The sequence below is a fragment of the Calonectris borealis genome, chromosome 7, assembly GCF_964195595.1.
Source record: "Calonectris borealis chromosome 7, bCalBor7.hap1.2, whole genome shotgun sequence".
Classification (NCBI taxonomy): Eukaryota; Metazoa; Chordata; class Aves; order Procellariiformes; family Procellariidae; genus Calonectris; species Calonectris borealis.
This window is the reverse complement of record NC_134318.1, coordinates 24,653,249-24,669,224: the sequence shown is the minus strand read 5'-3', so window position 1 is coordinate 24,669,224 and position 15,976 is coordinate 24,653,249. Positions and strand designations below refer to the sequence as shown.

General features: G+C 45.2%; 1 protein-coding gene across 1 annotated transcript; it reads right to left on the bottom strand.

Annotated features, from left to right (window-relative positions):
• Positions 1–1,740: 1,740 nt before the first annotated feature.
• On the bottom strand, positions 1,741–10,848 carry LOC142084603 (lysosomal acid lipase/cholesteryl ester hydrolase-like). Its single transcript, XM_075155450.1, has 9 exons — positions 10,717–10,848; positions 9,268–9,382; positions 8,822–9,020; positions 7,919–8,028; positions 7,056–7,192; positions 5,971–6,111; positions 4,917–4,988; positions 3,500–3,568; positions 1,741–1,974 (listed from the first exon to the last, which is right to left on the bottom strand). Exons 1-9 carry the CDS (start codon positions 10,846–10,848, stop codon positions 1,741–1,743), a joined length of 1,209 nt encoding a protein of 402 aa, XP_075011551.1.
• Positions 10,849–15,976: the final 5,128 nt, after the last annotated feature.

Here is a 15,976-nt window from a genome sequence, read left to right as displayed (position 1 = left end):
AGCCTCCAGTGTCTGCCCTTTGCTTTCTTCAGTCGGGCAGAGGCATGTGCTCTGGTTCATGGAGAATCTGAGTTAGGTCATGGTTGGCCCTGATGCTGCGGCAGGGAAAAGGCACCACTGGTGAGGGTTAGGAGGAGTTTGGTGTTGCAATTCTTTATTTTCCTTCTCTTCCATCCTATGTTTTGTGCAGCGTCACGCTGTCAGGTTCATCACGTGCATCTTGCCTAAATGTTAGGTGGTGCTGCGGAAGTGTGAGTGAGAGCAGAGTGAAGGGCTTTGCTGCCAGACAGTTCAAAGAGGTGCTCGCTTCCTCTTTACCTAAGCTGGAATTCTTGGTCCTGCTCCCCCTCCCTTCCGACCTAGAGCTCGTGTTTTATTGGGTGTAATGTTTGCTGTGCCCATGCCAGGTCTGCCCTGCTATGTTGTGGAGGTGGGCTGGGTCTGTTTTGAGTTCTCTGGGGCGGTCAGGACCCTGGGGTTTTTAAATAATGTGGTGTAAGTGAGAGTAGCCACTTCGCAATCTCTGTGTCTTGGACTGCGAACCTCTCCAGAAGTTGTGAGCTCAGTTCCCAGTGGTACCACAGGCTGCTAGAGAATCATAGAATCATAGAATTGTTTAGGTTGGAAAAAGATCATCAAGTCCAGCCATTGAAGGTGTGTCATCTCCTTAGCCCGTGTTTTCTCTATTGCATGAGACAAACATGTCTTACTTATATATTGATGTCTATCTCGCAGATTATCATCAAATGGGTTTCATTTGCCACAGGTCTTGATTGAGGAATGTGGGCTTAAGTCCCCACCCAGAAACACCCACGGTGCCTGAGCTACCCTGTCTTGGCCTGTAATGATGAACGTTTGATGTGATCTTTCACCTCCTGGAATAATCTTGTAGGTGAGCAAGTGGGACACACTAACAGGGTGAACTAAGAAGCTACAAGAACTTGAAACAACTTCTTTATTGGCAGCTCCAGGAACATTTCTTGAGATGGATGCTGTCGCCCTTTGTGTGCAGGCTGCTGCTGTGTCTGCATCTCCTCAATCCTCAGTTGCCAGGTTATGAGCATGAAGACAGTTGTGCTCTTTGTAGTAAGGGGGTTAACAAACCATTAGTTAGTGTGAGGGTAAGGGAGTATCTGCACCTGTCCAACTATCAAGTGATTTCTCTCTGACATAGGTTTTCTGGTTTTGGATTCCTTGGCATTTGGGCCATTAAAGCCAACTACTGTCTGCTTAGATGCCGGGGTAGTCTTAGAACTGAAGGTCCTTTGGGTCTGGCTTGCTGCTGTTGGTAATGTGAGGAGAGGAAAACAGGCAAAACACTCTATCAAGAGGGTAGATGGTTTATTTAAACAAAGATCCGTAATACTTCAACGGAGAAATTAGTATCTCCCATTTTTGGGTTTTCATGGGATAACACTTCTGTCTCAGGTGGAATGTGTGGTATTGATCTACAAGGGAAGTGAAAATGAAATCTTAGTTGTAGGAAAATCAGTCCTATAAAAGCTAAAATCTTCCAAAATAAGTGATCCCTGAAGCATTCCTTCTAATATGTTTGTGTTTTCAGCGGTCATCCCCATGTACCTCAACTTCCTCAGACAGACTGCAGTTTTACATGGAAAACAATGTAAAAAAAATTGCAAACCAATCAGTTTGTAAACCCCTATGACAATCCCTGTACTCATATTCTAGTGCTAAAACTTTTGGGTTTTTACTGGATGAATGAATTGTCTGTGTGAAGCTTTAAGGGTGTTTTGTTATTATTTCAATGATTTTCCAATACATTTTCTCAGCTGCATCAAGGCCCCAGACGAAATCAAGATGTCCCCAAGCAGGAAAATGCTCATGGTAAATGAGATTAGTGATCCGAGGAAGTAGCTTTGCCATGTCTTTTGGATCTGCAAATTTGTCAAGTCCACCGCTCCAAACAGCAATTGGTGTGCTTATCTTCTCTATCTTGTACGCAGGAGGGTTAGGCTGTAAGAAAGGGAGGAGACCTGAGTGACTGCTGTTTTATCAGAAGTGGTGTTTAGGGAAAGGATTCTGTGCAAGCCCCTCTCTTTCCCTCCTGCACTCCCTACAGTAAAACAGTAAGGATGAAGGGCACCCTCTTAGTGTTTATTGCCCTAACCCCATTCCCTGTTGACCACGAAAGGGAACGATCCATCCTATTCCTGTGTCTTTCTGTAATGCATGGCTATGAGTTGTCCTGCAGTTTGACACCTGCTTGTGCCCTTTGGAGGTGGGGACATGGAAAGAGCAGTGTCTGTGTTTATCAGGCAAGGACTGTGGAGTTGTTGTTTGTGTGTGTCCCATTTTTGGCTGATGTAGGGTCCTCTTCATGCTTTTATGGCACATGGAGTGAAAGACTTTTAGTTGTATTTTTCCAGACTTCACTTGACGCTTCTCTAGGTCACAGTGTTGCTACTGATGGAGTAATAGCCCGTGAGCATACTTGCCTTGTCTATCATCACAGAGGATATCAAAGATACACGGAAGAGTAGAATGGAGATCTGTTGAGACCTGAGCCAAATGCCTTAATGCAGGATGGTTATTTGTCTATGGGGTGGTGAGGGACCATGCATAAGATGCTTTTAAATTGACCCCTATTATCTAAGGGTGGTTCTATTTTTTTTCTCGTTGACTGCTTTTTTGGGCAGTTTCCTAACCAGCCGAAGTATTGAGAATAGAACATTGCCTATTCCAAAATCTAAACTTCAGTATTTAAAGACCATATGTGTGGATGGAAGTTGTCTGAGAAATCTTTGGAGTCTTTCTCCACCTGTAAAATAATGTGCCACCCATAAAATAACCTGCCCTGACTCAGAAAAGCTCACTGCAAGTCAACTGATCTGATCAAATCTCAGAAAATTGTCAGGCAAGTTATCAGTGTTGCAGGAGGAGCACAGCATTTCTGAGTGTAGACTAGGCAGTAACCAAAGTGACCCAGTGACCAAGTTTCGTCCGTTTCCTTTTTTCTGTACAGGATACATTAATTCACCCCAGCAGTATTCTCCACTGGGCTGTACTGAATCATCCCTTCTGTTTTATTTTTGCGGTAAGTAGCTTCCCAAAACCAAGGTATGCATTTCCAATTTTCTTCCTCTCCGCCCCCCCGCCCCCCCCCCAGTCTAGTGTTCAGCTGAAGGGCAGACCTTGAGGATTTTGGGGGAGTGAAGAGCTCCATACTCATGCAGTCCTAGGACCTGGGTGTGGCTCTTAGCTTTTTGGGAATGGCAGGTAAATTGACATGTCGTTGGACACATCCCTGCATCAGTAGGGGAGGCAAAACGAACTTCTGTTAGCTGTCTGCAAGGAACTGTCTATGCCTTGTCTGTGAATAGACTTTTACATGTATGAGTATTAGATTCAGGTGAAACATGATCTCAGACCACTCTCTCCCTCTTTGTGTAGCACTCGCAGGTGCTAAAATCTGAATTTTTCTGTTCTTAGTTTTGCCAGAACCCAAGGATGAGTTCTCAGAGAAACCGTATTGCCTTACCTGGTTGTATTTCTTCATGTTTTCCTTAGAGCCGTAGTCATAAGCTTGAAATTGGTCTGCACGTGTTAGCTGTTAATATTGTAACAGGGACAGGTAAAATGAAAGTGTTAACAGACAAAGCAGAGCGCAGGAGGTGTTTTCCTGCCTGTGATTGAAGCCAAGGCTCAGGCAGTGGACTGTGAGTTACTCCCACCCCTTCCTCTGGTTGCAGGCTTCCAGGGGTACTGAGGATGGATGGTAGGGTGAGAGGCTTCATTGCCTTTCCTCTTGCTAACATTCTCTCCTGATCCTCAGCCGCCACCCTTGGTATGTTTTGTTATCAAAATTTTGCTCGACTATCTTAGTTAGCTAAAGTTGGGGTCCCTGTTTGTGGCACCGAGGTGTGTCAGGGCTATTACTAGTCTAGTGTAACATATGACACCGATACCTCGTCACACACCTCGACTTTTGTGTGTCAGTTTTGTCTGGTCTGCTCACAGTAGTGGAGGCATTTCCAGAGGCTCTGTGCTTCTTACGAGAGTTTGGCTATGGGGAGCAGGGTGTGATTAGCTTAACACTAGACTGTTCCCTTCTTGAATGTGCTTTGTCTGAAAGGAAAAAGAAATAATAAAAGGTGAATCTGTCTTACTGCAAACCTGTGTGCATTTTTTTATGCAAGCCTTAAACTAACTGAGGATATGCTAGAGATCTGCTCGCTTGTCCCTGTTTTCTGGCTCTGGGTGGTGGTGGTCTGGATCCTGGGAATTTTAGTCAGGGGTGTGTGCAGGAGCATGCATATATTCAAGCGTTGGCAGAAGTGGCCACAGTTCTGTGCACGTACAGTGACGTGTTTCTGAGCCGACGCTCTCTTGCCCTGCTCTGATTTGGAGCATAGGCAGAACAAGCTTAGGTCTGAGAGTGGCGTAAGATGCCAGCAGAAGAGGCAGTTCCCCACTTTGCCGTCGTGCCAGCAGAAGTGTTTTGTGGTGAACTGGCTTTGGGAGGTGATCCAGGCTGCAATTAACCCTCTGGGAGAAAAGCTTTAACCTGCGTTACTTCTTTGTCTGGCTCATCCTCTGGCCGCTCAAGTTTCCACTATCCTCCTACTGCCTGCCAAGTGCCTAGACCGTGCTTGCGTTCACTTCTGCAGCTCTCAAGGCAAATGTCTTCATAAATAAAGATGAAGGCTGGAAGCCATTAGAGCCCAACGTGCAGAGGGGTCTGATGTGCCCTGGGGAAATCTCGGTGCCTGATACCAAAGGGGCAACTTGGGTGATGGTCTGGTGAGCCATGGGAAACAGTGCTCCCTCTGTGGCAGCATGTGAGAAGATGTGATGGGCAGTTTCCCAGATCCACCACCTCTGGACTTCCCTGGAGGCTGTTGGTTGCATAAAAAACAGGAGTAAGGGTCCGTTTATACGTCAATGCGCAATTATACCTGATGCCAATGGATAATGTTCTGTACTGATGTTCCAGCAGGGTAATGTGCTACGAATGCATCTATTCGACTCTGGAGAGAAAGCAGAAGTGTTATAAAGGCAGGGATCCAGTGTTGTGACAGAATAAAGCGGTGAAGGACCTGAGCAACGTACTGCTGCTGTGTTAAAACCCGTTTTTAATAGGATATTCTTCAAATATCAAAAAGAAAGTTGAGGAGAGGCTCAGAAATATGTGAGTTTACAGTGGGAATGAGTATGTAGAATTTTATCCCTTTGGGAGAGTATTTGTCACGTTAGTGCTTAGTCACATGGAAAACATCATTTGGGGAGTGTGTATGGCCTTTGTTTTTCCCAGTTTCTACAGTTTGTGTGATGCTTTTAAATAGTGCTGTGCTTAATCGGTAGAGGAGGATTATTAATAGGCTGTCTGCTTGTGCATAATGAGGCTACATGTGTGGGAGCTTTTTATGGGAACACTTGTTAAATAGTCTGAGTATGAGAGTTCAAAGGCCACTGGAGAACGGACATGTGGAAGGTCTGCAAGAAAAAAGGTAGCAGCCAGAGTAAAGGAATGAGATCTTGCTGTTGAGAAAAGTGTGAAGGAACAGCTTTGAGTTTTGGCTGGAAATGCTGTGATGTGTAGTGGCCAAAAGGAAACAATCTCTTAGGTTCAGATGGTCTGGATGTCTTCCTATTTAGGAAGGAAAATATGAATTGTGCAAAAGAAAAAATCTCTTTCTCCATCCATTTGTCCATTTTATAAAGCTTTGGTATCTGTCCAACTGTTCTTTGGCTTAGCCTCAGAAGAGGGGACACTGAGGGACATCATTGCAAGATGGGACCATTCTGAATTCAGCCTTTCTTCCTTGTGTGATTTGAATGTGTCAGGTGGCACATCTCATCATTAGCTGAGGTCCTAGTTGGCATTACTTGAAAACCCCAACACGTTTCTCTATATCCATGCAACTGTAAGTAGACATAAGGCAGAAAAATTGTTTTCCTTCAAAATTACTTTATCTGTACTTGTATTAAGTTGTTCTTGGGCATGCTTACCGTGTTCAGACTTTGTATCCTGTCCCCAGCTATGTAGGAGAAGATACTGCCACAAACTTTTCCCAGACATCTGCAGATCCATGTTAGAGGCCCCTTCAGCAGTTCATTCTGGTGAAAAGCTCCTTTGCAGCCAAGTAGTAACTGAGGGGGGGAAAAGTGCAACACTTTTTTTTTTCCTTATTGCAGGATTCTTTCATGCAGAAAACGGTCATTCCACCTTCTCTAATAGCTTTGCCTCTTAACCAAGATTGCTGAAACTACTTGTCATCCCAGTATCCTTTAAAGTGTGTTCTTCCCAAGAGCTTCTTATTATTAGGCATGAGTTCTGGAGGTCACTGTCCATCTGGTTTTAGAGCACTGAACCTCAGTGAGAAAGAGCAGTTGGCTGCACTCACGACTGCAGAGTATAGGAAGTCCCTTTTTGCCCTAAAATTTCTTCCAGACAGGTGCACAAACTGTACTGTGAGTATTGCTACTAAGTAAAGAGGGAGCAGACAAATGAGAAGGGTGTAGAGCTGGATGCTCTATAGTCACCTAATGGGTACAGCTTGGGCAGAAAGAGCATGTGCTCCTGCAGTTTGTCGTAAAGTATAGCATGCAGGATTTCCACCATTCCCAGCAGATTCTATTAAATTGGCAAGTTCTGGTGTGAAATAGGTATTTCCCTTTAAGTTTCCTTATCATTTCACAAGTAAGTATTTCACAAGCGTAATTGAACTGCATGTCTAATAAAGTGAAGATGTGCAATATCCTATTTGTGGTTTTCTACTAGTGCTTAAGGCTAGATTTAGTAGACTATGTTAGACTCCTTTTATTCTGGTATTTCTGAGCTTCCTTCAAAAATATTTGATTTAAACAAATAATGGTGAAAATATACCTGTTATGTTAAAGAAGTTGCAAAAGAGATACCGTGTCAAGCCTTGCAGCGTAGCTCTGTGGAAAGCCTGAAGCCTACCAGCACTGTCAGCAGTCTGATACATTGAGTTATTTCATACCTCATCACCCCCTTAAAATCAGTTCAGGTTGAGAGAATCCAGTAGAGACAAAGCAGACAATTACGTCTTTTGGAAAGAGGAATGACATACCCTGATCAGTGATTGGGGAAGACGTGTAAATGTTACCAGAGGACTGGTAGCATGTGTGATTGTGGCTACTGGTCCCAAAGCAAAGAACACTTTAACCCTTTGAGCCAACTCAGGATAAGTAGAAAATGCTACGAAGCCTGCAAACACAGAAGACACAAGTCCAGTTAGTGCAGAGATCTCTAGAGACCAAGTAAATAAAAAGGCAGTAGGCAGCTCATTGTTTGTGCTGCAGACCTAAGGAAAATGTTTTTTTCTTGAAACTTTTATTTGGGAGACAGAGTTCATTCTAAAGATAGAGGTTCATTAGAGCGTGTACAGGTGTCGATTTTCTAAGAACTGATAATTTTGCATTAAGGCCATTTTTGTTGGAGAAGATGCATTAATCAGATTTTCTTAATACAGGTTCCCTCTAAAGTTTCCTAAACTGTAATAAAATAATGAGTTTTTCAGCTTGCAGTCTCTAAAAGACTGTATATGTTTATGCTGGCATGCAGTAACGCAATAATTATCTGAAGGTTGGTAGGTTAAGAGCAGAATTTTTTACTTGTAACTAAGCATAAACCCGTGTAAGAGTGAATGCACACATAAAGGAAGCATATGGGGAGGGAAGGAAGGAAGGAAGGAAAACCGAAAAGGGTGCATCCCGTCTTGTTTTCTGAACATGTCCAAATCTCTTTGCTGATGGATTTGGTGAGAACTTTAACTGGTTGCCTAAACCAGAGGTGTCTAAAGACAAACAAGGTGATGTCTTGGCCTGAATGATTTGTTCTGCCAAAAGACCCTTAGAATGCACTTAGAAGAGAGACATACTCCAATCAGGTAGTGACGTTAACTGTTTTGTACCCAGGCAGTCCTAATATTACCTGCAGTTGAAGCCTCTGAGTGACCAACATAATACACGTGCTTCTGTCCAGTTTTATTCATGATGAAGTACAGCTCTGCTGGAATATCGTATTTACCTATCTCATCGAAGCTAAAGGGGAGAAACACAAAAAAGCTAGCAGAGAATTCGACTATCACAGTGTGAGCTACTGAATGTCAGTTTTGTTCGTTGCACCAAGCAGAACCCATTGACAGATGAGGTTGCACGCTTTGTCTGCATTCTTGCTTGAATTAGGGAAGAGGGTAGAGGGATGCAGCTGTACTGCCAGGCTGCCTGATGCCTTGGGCTCTCTGTGGAGGAGGTGCCAGTCTCACCTGTCAGCAGCCCTTGGGGAACTGAATTTAATCATTGCTCTCACCAGGATGGGTTACAAAAAATACTTCTCTCTCAGTTAACATCAGGTGTGATAGGTCAGATTTCTAGACTGAGCTGAGCAGCCTCCTCTCCTGGCTGCACTTGGGACAATGGTATCTGGTGGGAGACTTCAAGATTACAGATGCCTCACAGTTTTGGAAGTCTTTTCCCCAAAGAAAGCAGCACTGCGTATGGACAAAGGTGACCTGTTTACTTCCAGCTTTGCTTCTGTATGTGCTGATTCCAGAAGGGCCTGTCCAGGTCACGTAGCCAAGCCCTTCTTATGACCTTCCCAATGTGCCCAGAAGTGGCTGCATCTGGGGAAAAGAGTTGGTCCAGTCTCCTTAGATGTTGCATGTCCCACTTGAAGTCAGATTATATGAAAAACCAGTAGGGTTTTCATATAATCCAGAACGGGATTATTTCATATAACCAGAAGGAGAAAAGTTCTGCATCTCAATATTAACTACCCAAGCTTGCTAGTCCCCTGGAAGTTGCTTTCTTCAGCAATTCTTTCTCCATGGAATACCTGAACTGCCAGAACTCTTTCTGGCAGGTCTTAAGGGTCTTGTGTTTTAAAGACCAGGTGTCTCCTCGGCTGTTTCCCATCCAGACATCATAGCCAGCATCTGCGAGGATAAAGCCCAGGCTGTTGTTGGGCAGGTTAGAAATCCAGTAGGTAGCATCTGCTACAGTACCGTGGTGTAGCAAGACTGCAGGCTTTTTCCCTGTAAAAGAAGAGGGTTTTCTTATGCTGTAGTAGTAAGTACTGTGTAGTTAAAACTGGGGTGCAGAGTCTGGTTTTGCAGGAGTCTTTTAACCTATAGACAGAATTCAGGCCCCGTTCCTGACTAGGCGCTCTTGCAGAGATGGAAAGGTGTGGAACATGCCATTGCATGTGCAAAGGGGAAAGATGGGGGACCCATGTAAGAGTTGGCTCTCAGACCTTCCTTATGTCCTATAACTGTGTCACACCTGTATTTTGGCTGTTCCTCCCAGCGGGAATTCTGAAAACACCAAGAATGTATCCATCCTCCGTGGGAACTTGATATTCCTCACTGGGGTATCCATGATATCTGATAATTTCACTCTGTGGGAAGCCAAAGGAGAGTTTGTTAACATCCAAGTTGTCCTGTTTTGGAGGGTAACCAAGCTGAGCAGTGTGGATGTGGGCTGTTCTGTGGTGGCAGTGCAAGGCCCCTGGCCACAGGGAGCATGGCTGAGAATAAATATTACAGGTCTTGTAAAAAGATGCATCAAAAGTCTTCAGGCCTGCTTAGGTGGCAGTTGTCTGGCATTTGTTGCCATGTTATGGGACAAAGCCAAACTGTATGGAGTGACTAACCTTTTGGGAGATAGTTTGCAAAGCTGATACAGATCATGCCTTCCTACAGATTAAATACATAGCAGTATCTGTATAAGACAATGCCAGAAGATGTGGGGTTTGGTCCATAATGAACCGTTTCTTGCCAAAGCGTGATTAGGCAAGCCATGCAGGCAAGGCAAACAAAGGTGGAGCTCTTGTCACTAAGGAACTCATGAGACCGCCTACACCTCATTTTGCATGTACTGTGAGGAAATCTGTAGTGATTCAGAGCAAGGGGTCTTGGATTACTTTGTGTTGCGAGAATCTGCTGTCTGAAGAAGGGGTTCAAGCTCCCTTGCCACCGTACTGAGCAAACAGGTTGTTACAGAAGGGGAGGACTTTGCTTCCCTCGAGACTAGAAACCAGCCTTTGCCTCCACTGCAAAGGAATTCTTCTCCCTGGCAGCTCAGACCGTTTGGATAGGAGCATGAAGGTTTCTTCTAGGCCGGTGCTCCCTATCACAGTGCTGGAGGGATCTTTGTTCTCTTGCCAGGATCGCACTTTTCCCTTCTTTGTGCGGTAGCCCGAAATACCAACCTGTGTTGAGAAAGGTGACTGCAAACAAGCGCCATGAGGCATGGCCCAGCCCTGCCTCCATCGTATTTCTGCTGGGGTTCACCCTAAATGCAGGCAGCGGAGGTCTGTTGTTCGGTTTGGTATGGACTGGGGCGAGTAGTCTGTGCTCTGGTCACAGTCCGGGGCTGAGTCCTGTTGCTGGGGTCAAAATTCAGTAGCCTGGATCTCAGTGCCCCCCGGGAGGTTCTGGGGAGTTGCCTGGCCTTGGAGCCAAAAGTAGCAGCCGGCAGCCTCCGTTGCAGTGCTACGTGTCTGTCCTCATGCAATGTGCAAGAGTCCCATCTGTCCCTGGCACATTCAGAGCCGGCCGCTGTTGCAGCGGTGACTACTGCAGTGGTTTTGGAAAAGGCAGGTTGGGAAAATGGGAGATGTGGAAGGGGCCCTTCTTAGCCTCCTGACAGGGACTGTTAGTGATGGGGCAGTGGTAGTGGTACTTGGCGAGACGCTTTAGAAAGAAAGGGAGAGAAAGTGACCCAACTTACCACGTTCATAAAACACTCGGGGTTGCGAGTCTTCCTGTACTGGCTTTTGTCTGAATTCAGAGTGGAGGGTGTTGTGAATCCTGCTGAAAGGGCAATTCCTTGGGAGCAGAGCAGCAGGAGGAGGCACCACATCTTGAAGCTGTGTGAGAGAGCGCGTGCGGAGGTGTTTGCGTTAGGAAGAGTCTGGTGTGGAATTCCACATGAAGACCCAAGTGGGGACTCTCCTGAAGGTTGCCCAGGGTCTGTTCCCCAGGGTGCTGCCACCTGTGTGAGGAGGGACTCTCCACAGCTCGCGCCATGTAGTGGGGGCCAGGAGTGAGTCAAGGGCTCCAGGAAGATGGGGAACAAACCTGGGGGAATGTGTTTGTATGATATCGGTGCCAGTTTGTGCCATGAGTTCATTCCTTTCTCTCTCACGTATGGTCCTTCCTATGTAAATCTGTGTCTTGGCCACCTGGAGGAAAGACTGCATTTTGATGGGGTTTTGGAGTTGACTGATGGTCCCGGGGAAGCTTTTCTGAATAGAAATTGTAGGGTGCATTCTATCTAGTTAGTGCCCTGCTTTTTGGCTGTAGCCACCTTTGTAATCAGCATGGAGGAGAGAGGTCATAAAACCAGAGTATATTTTCTGACATATCGTGGGGAAGATTTTTAAGGTTTGGAGAACCTGGAAAGGATAGCCAAGAGATTTGTTCTCTCTGAACTTCTTCGTGAGGGAGGGAGTGCTCAATTATTTTCATTTTTTATTAAATCTGTCATACCCCTTGAGTCACTAGAACATTTGGATTAAACCAAAACTGGGATATACTCTTGATTTTAGTACTGGCATCCAAACTCACTCTAGCCCATCCACTTTGTAGGAGAATACTTCCATTCTTCTGTCAATAGAACAGAAATCCCCCCACCTGTGTGCTCTAGAAGCATGGCTTTGTAGTAGATACTCCACTGCTTTCTGCTCTTTTATTCAGTTCAAACAGAAGTAAAACCTGTTCCTCTATTTCTGCATGTGGAACATCGTTTGGGAACACAACTGAAAAGTTCAGCTAAAGTCCAGTTTGGTTCTGTACTAATAGGTGAGGCAACGGGGTAGCTAAATTGTTGCTCTTTTTAGGGTATACTTTTTTCTATATACTATATGGTCACCTGGCTTAGCTGGCATGTTTTAAGGCACTTCCAGATGAATGCTTCGTAAATCAGAGAGAGTGCGCCAACTAACTCCAAGGCTTGGCACGCATGGTCTCATTAATTTCAGTGGCAAAGTCTTGATGGTAGGAGCCTTGAACAGCCATCTACTCTTTTTATCTAATGAAACACCACCAAAGAGCAGCATTTACCATGGCAAACTGGAATTCATGGAAATATTTAATTAAAAAAAGAAGTAGAGGAAGAGACCACTTGAAAGATACATTGAAAAGGCCATTTCTGGAGACTTCTGATATTTCATGAAAATAAGCTTTAAACCTTCTAGAAATTGATCAATGTACTCTTGAGAGAGTCATAATATTTTTTTCACATACGCTGTAAATGAGACAGAAAGGCACCAGGGCAGTTAATGTGGCTAGCAGGTGCCAGAATCTCCTGGTTAACTTACAAGGAAAGCTTAAATGCATTTGAAACTGTGGAAGCAAAATGTCCGATTTATGCACAAGCTTTCAATACCAAGATTTTCATGCATCCACAGTGACATCCTTAGGAAAAAACCCAACACAGGTAGAACAAAATGAAGCCGTCAGTTACTCCTTTTTCCCATTTGCGCAGGTCGAAGACTTCCTCCTCTCCTCAACTTTAGCAAACACGCGCTTTGATGCATAATAACAGCCTTGCAGATCAGAAAGGATGCAGGCGGTCTAGTCTGACAAGCAACTGCACCAAAGCAAGACTGCACATCTTTATGGAGTCAGGCAACAGAGAGAGAGACCATGAACACATATGTACAAGCAACTTACCTCTGCTTTGACTGCCTTGCTTGTGGCCTCTGCCGCAGTTCCTAGTCTGTCTCCACCAGCAGATTGATTCACTGGCAGAAACCTTTGCCAATAAAAGGAAATGAACATTCACTTAGGAGCAGCACTAGAGTACTGTGTGATGTCTGCACATATAGGAGAGCATGTTTAAGCGCGGCTTTGGCAGTATTTAAGGGGTGGAGTTATTTTATGATAAACAGCACTATTGCATGACATTCTGAAAGACCAAACTGCACCATGGGGCAGGAGAGGTAAAGAGGCGTCTAACCTGTGGTTAGGATATTTAGCAGGGACCTGGAGGATTCTTGCCCCCCGAGACTGTGACAGATCTTGATCTGTACTGCTGCCTGTCTCGGGGGGTGCTATGACCCGATTATTTTGGGATGAAGAGGAGGAAGGGTCCAGTTTTCTCAACACTTTCTACCTAAGAACACGGTCTCTGCTGCTGTGGTTTGTACAGAAGCTGGCGTGGTCACTGGTTCCACACCTGTCACTTGTTTTCTGAACCGCTGTTTGCAGATTGCTTAGGGACAATTCTTCTTTTGTAGGTAATCCTAGAGTAAAAATGCAAGTGGTTTGAAAGGTGTTTATTTAGCATCACGCACACATTCCTAAATCTGTTGTTCAGTGAACATCACAACATGCAATGACCGGTCTGCTCTGAATTAGCCTGCTCCTGCAGGGATTCTCAAGTATTGAATTAAGTTGGAGAACATCATGTAAACGTTGTCTCAGAGAGGATGCTAACAAGATTTCTTGCTTCTTCCAAGCGATTTCCATGAACTCCATGAAAACATAGTGTCTTTGGAGGCCTCTGCCTAACCACTGAATTAGTTGTAGTCAGCCCGTGGGCTCAGTCCTCACTGAAATTGGCCTGATGCAGCAAATTCTCTGGAATGTGGGTGCTAATCGTCTGCTGTCCTGTGTAGGCAAACGGAGTGAAGTAAGTCTGTGTTAGTATCAGAACCTGAGAGTAACCACAGAAACAATTTGCTTTATAAAGTAGCGCGCTGTCTGTGGAAAGACCAAAAAAGTGATTTCTCAATGAAAAACATTACAGCTTGGCAAGTCTGATATCCCTGCTTAGTGAGAGATACAGAAGACCTTTCTCTGCTGTATTTCCAGCTAACACCATAGTACATTTTTTTGTTTTATAGAATTGTCAGCCTGGAAAGATCTGCAAGATTTTACTTAGTTTTATCTCATGCCGGCATATGGGATGTATGATATTGTTTCTGATACTGTTAGTAGGAGTGAAGAGGAAAAGATAGGGAAACCCACCTGCATAGGGAAAACAGACAATGAAAGTAATGCATATAAAAAGAGCATAGGATACACAAAACCTAAAAGGTATACAGAAACTTCCGAGGAAGTTGCTATGTTGCTATGCTGCCCTTACTTAGAGAACCATGCCAGCTGAGGTAGTAAGTATTCTGCTTTGAAAATGCTGAGGCAAAATTTTGATGCCCAGGCGGTCTGGCCTACAGCTGGACCTAGCGTGAGATGCCCAAGTATGTCTTAAGCCCCAGTCTCAGCCAACCCTTTCTCAGGTACCCCCTGGTCAACCTGTACCTCTAAACATCCCTGGTGATCCACAGGCTTAGAGGGAGAGGACAAAGGGGAATACGTGTGTTCCTTTATAGAATCGTAGAATCATAGAATGCTTTGGGTTGGAAGGGACCTCTAAAGGTCATCTAGTCCAACCCCCCTGCAATGAGCAGGGACATCTTCAACTAGATCAGGTTGCTCAGAGCCTCGTCCAACCTGACCGTGAATGTGTCCAGGGATGGAGCATTTACCACCTCTCTGGGCAACCTGTTTCAGTGTTTCACTGCCCTCATTGTAAAAAATTTCTTGCTTCTATCTGGTCTAAATCTACCCTCTTTTAGTTTAAAACCACTCCCCCTTGTCCTGTCGCAACAGGCCCTGCTAAGAAGTTTGTCGCCATGTTTCTTATAAGCGCCCTTTAAGAACGGAAAGGCCGCAATAAGGTCTCCCCGGAGCCTTCTCTCTCCAGGCTGAACAACCCCAACTCTCTCAGCCTTTCCGCACAGGAGAGGCGTTCCATCCTCCTGATCGTTTTCATGGCCCTCCTCTGGACCTGCTCCAACAGGTCCATGTCTTTCTTGCGCTGAGGACTCCAGAGCTGGACGCAGTACTCCAGGTGGGGTCTCACCAGAGCAGAGTAGAGGGGCAGAATGACCTCCCTCGACCTGCTGGCCACGCTTCTTTTGATGCAGCCCAGGATACGGTTGGCCTTCTGGGTGGCGAGCGCGCATTGTTGGCCCATGTCCAGCTTTTCATCCGCCGGTACCCCCAAGTCCTCCTCGGCAGGGCTGCTCTCAATTCCTTCATCCCCCAGCCTGTATTCATGCCGGGGGTGGCCCCGACCCAGGTGCAGGACCCTGCACTTGGCCTTGTTGAACCTCATGAGGTTTGCATGGGCCCACTTCTCGAGCTTGTCCAGGTCCCTCTGGATGGCATCCCGTCCCTCGGGCATGTCAACCGCGCCGCTCAGCTTGGTCTCTCTACTCTGAGAGTAGTGTAACTCATGCCATTTGGCATCACCTATAGTGCTTGGATATTAAAAAGATAAGTGATCTTCCATGCCTTTTTTTGAACACGGTGTTTTGAAGTGTAATTGATATTTAGTTTAAAAAATGAGTCGCCCTTATTCTTTCTCTGGTGAAGGCCCTTCTGATAAACTCTCGGTACGCTTCTGGCTCATGTGGAACTTTTAAAGTGTTGTTAAATTCTTCCAGGAAGTAAGAATCACGTTTCCTACACAGACTGAGTAGGTGACAGTTTGCCCATGCGCTGAGACTTGGCACCTTTTGGAGAAACAAGACTTATTCAGCAAACAAACATTAAAACTTTCTGGATTCGAATCCTCGCTTACAAGCATGGTAAAGAACACTAAAGCAATATGTGAAGCAGAAGTGAACCTGTGACTACATAAATTTGCATGAGTCTCACCGTGGTTGGGTTGCTTATCTGTTCTCCAGCTAAAGCGCTGCCTGCAGTAATCACTTAAGTGATTTTCAAGAGGGCCAGAGATGGGATGCTGGATGCAGTGGTAATTTACACTGTCTTGGGAGAGGTGGTGCCTGAAGCTATCACTGTGCTTTGTGGAGGATTTTGGGGGTTTTTCTTTGTTGTTGCTGCTGTTTTTTTTTTTTTTTTAATACCTTTCCTTGTTACCATGCATTTGAATATTGGTGTTAGGAGAGGATTAAGTAAACTACTAAGTTGTTATATGGAACAGCTGAGCGATTTGAGGTCTTTGAACGGGTTGT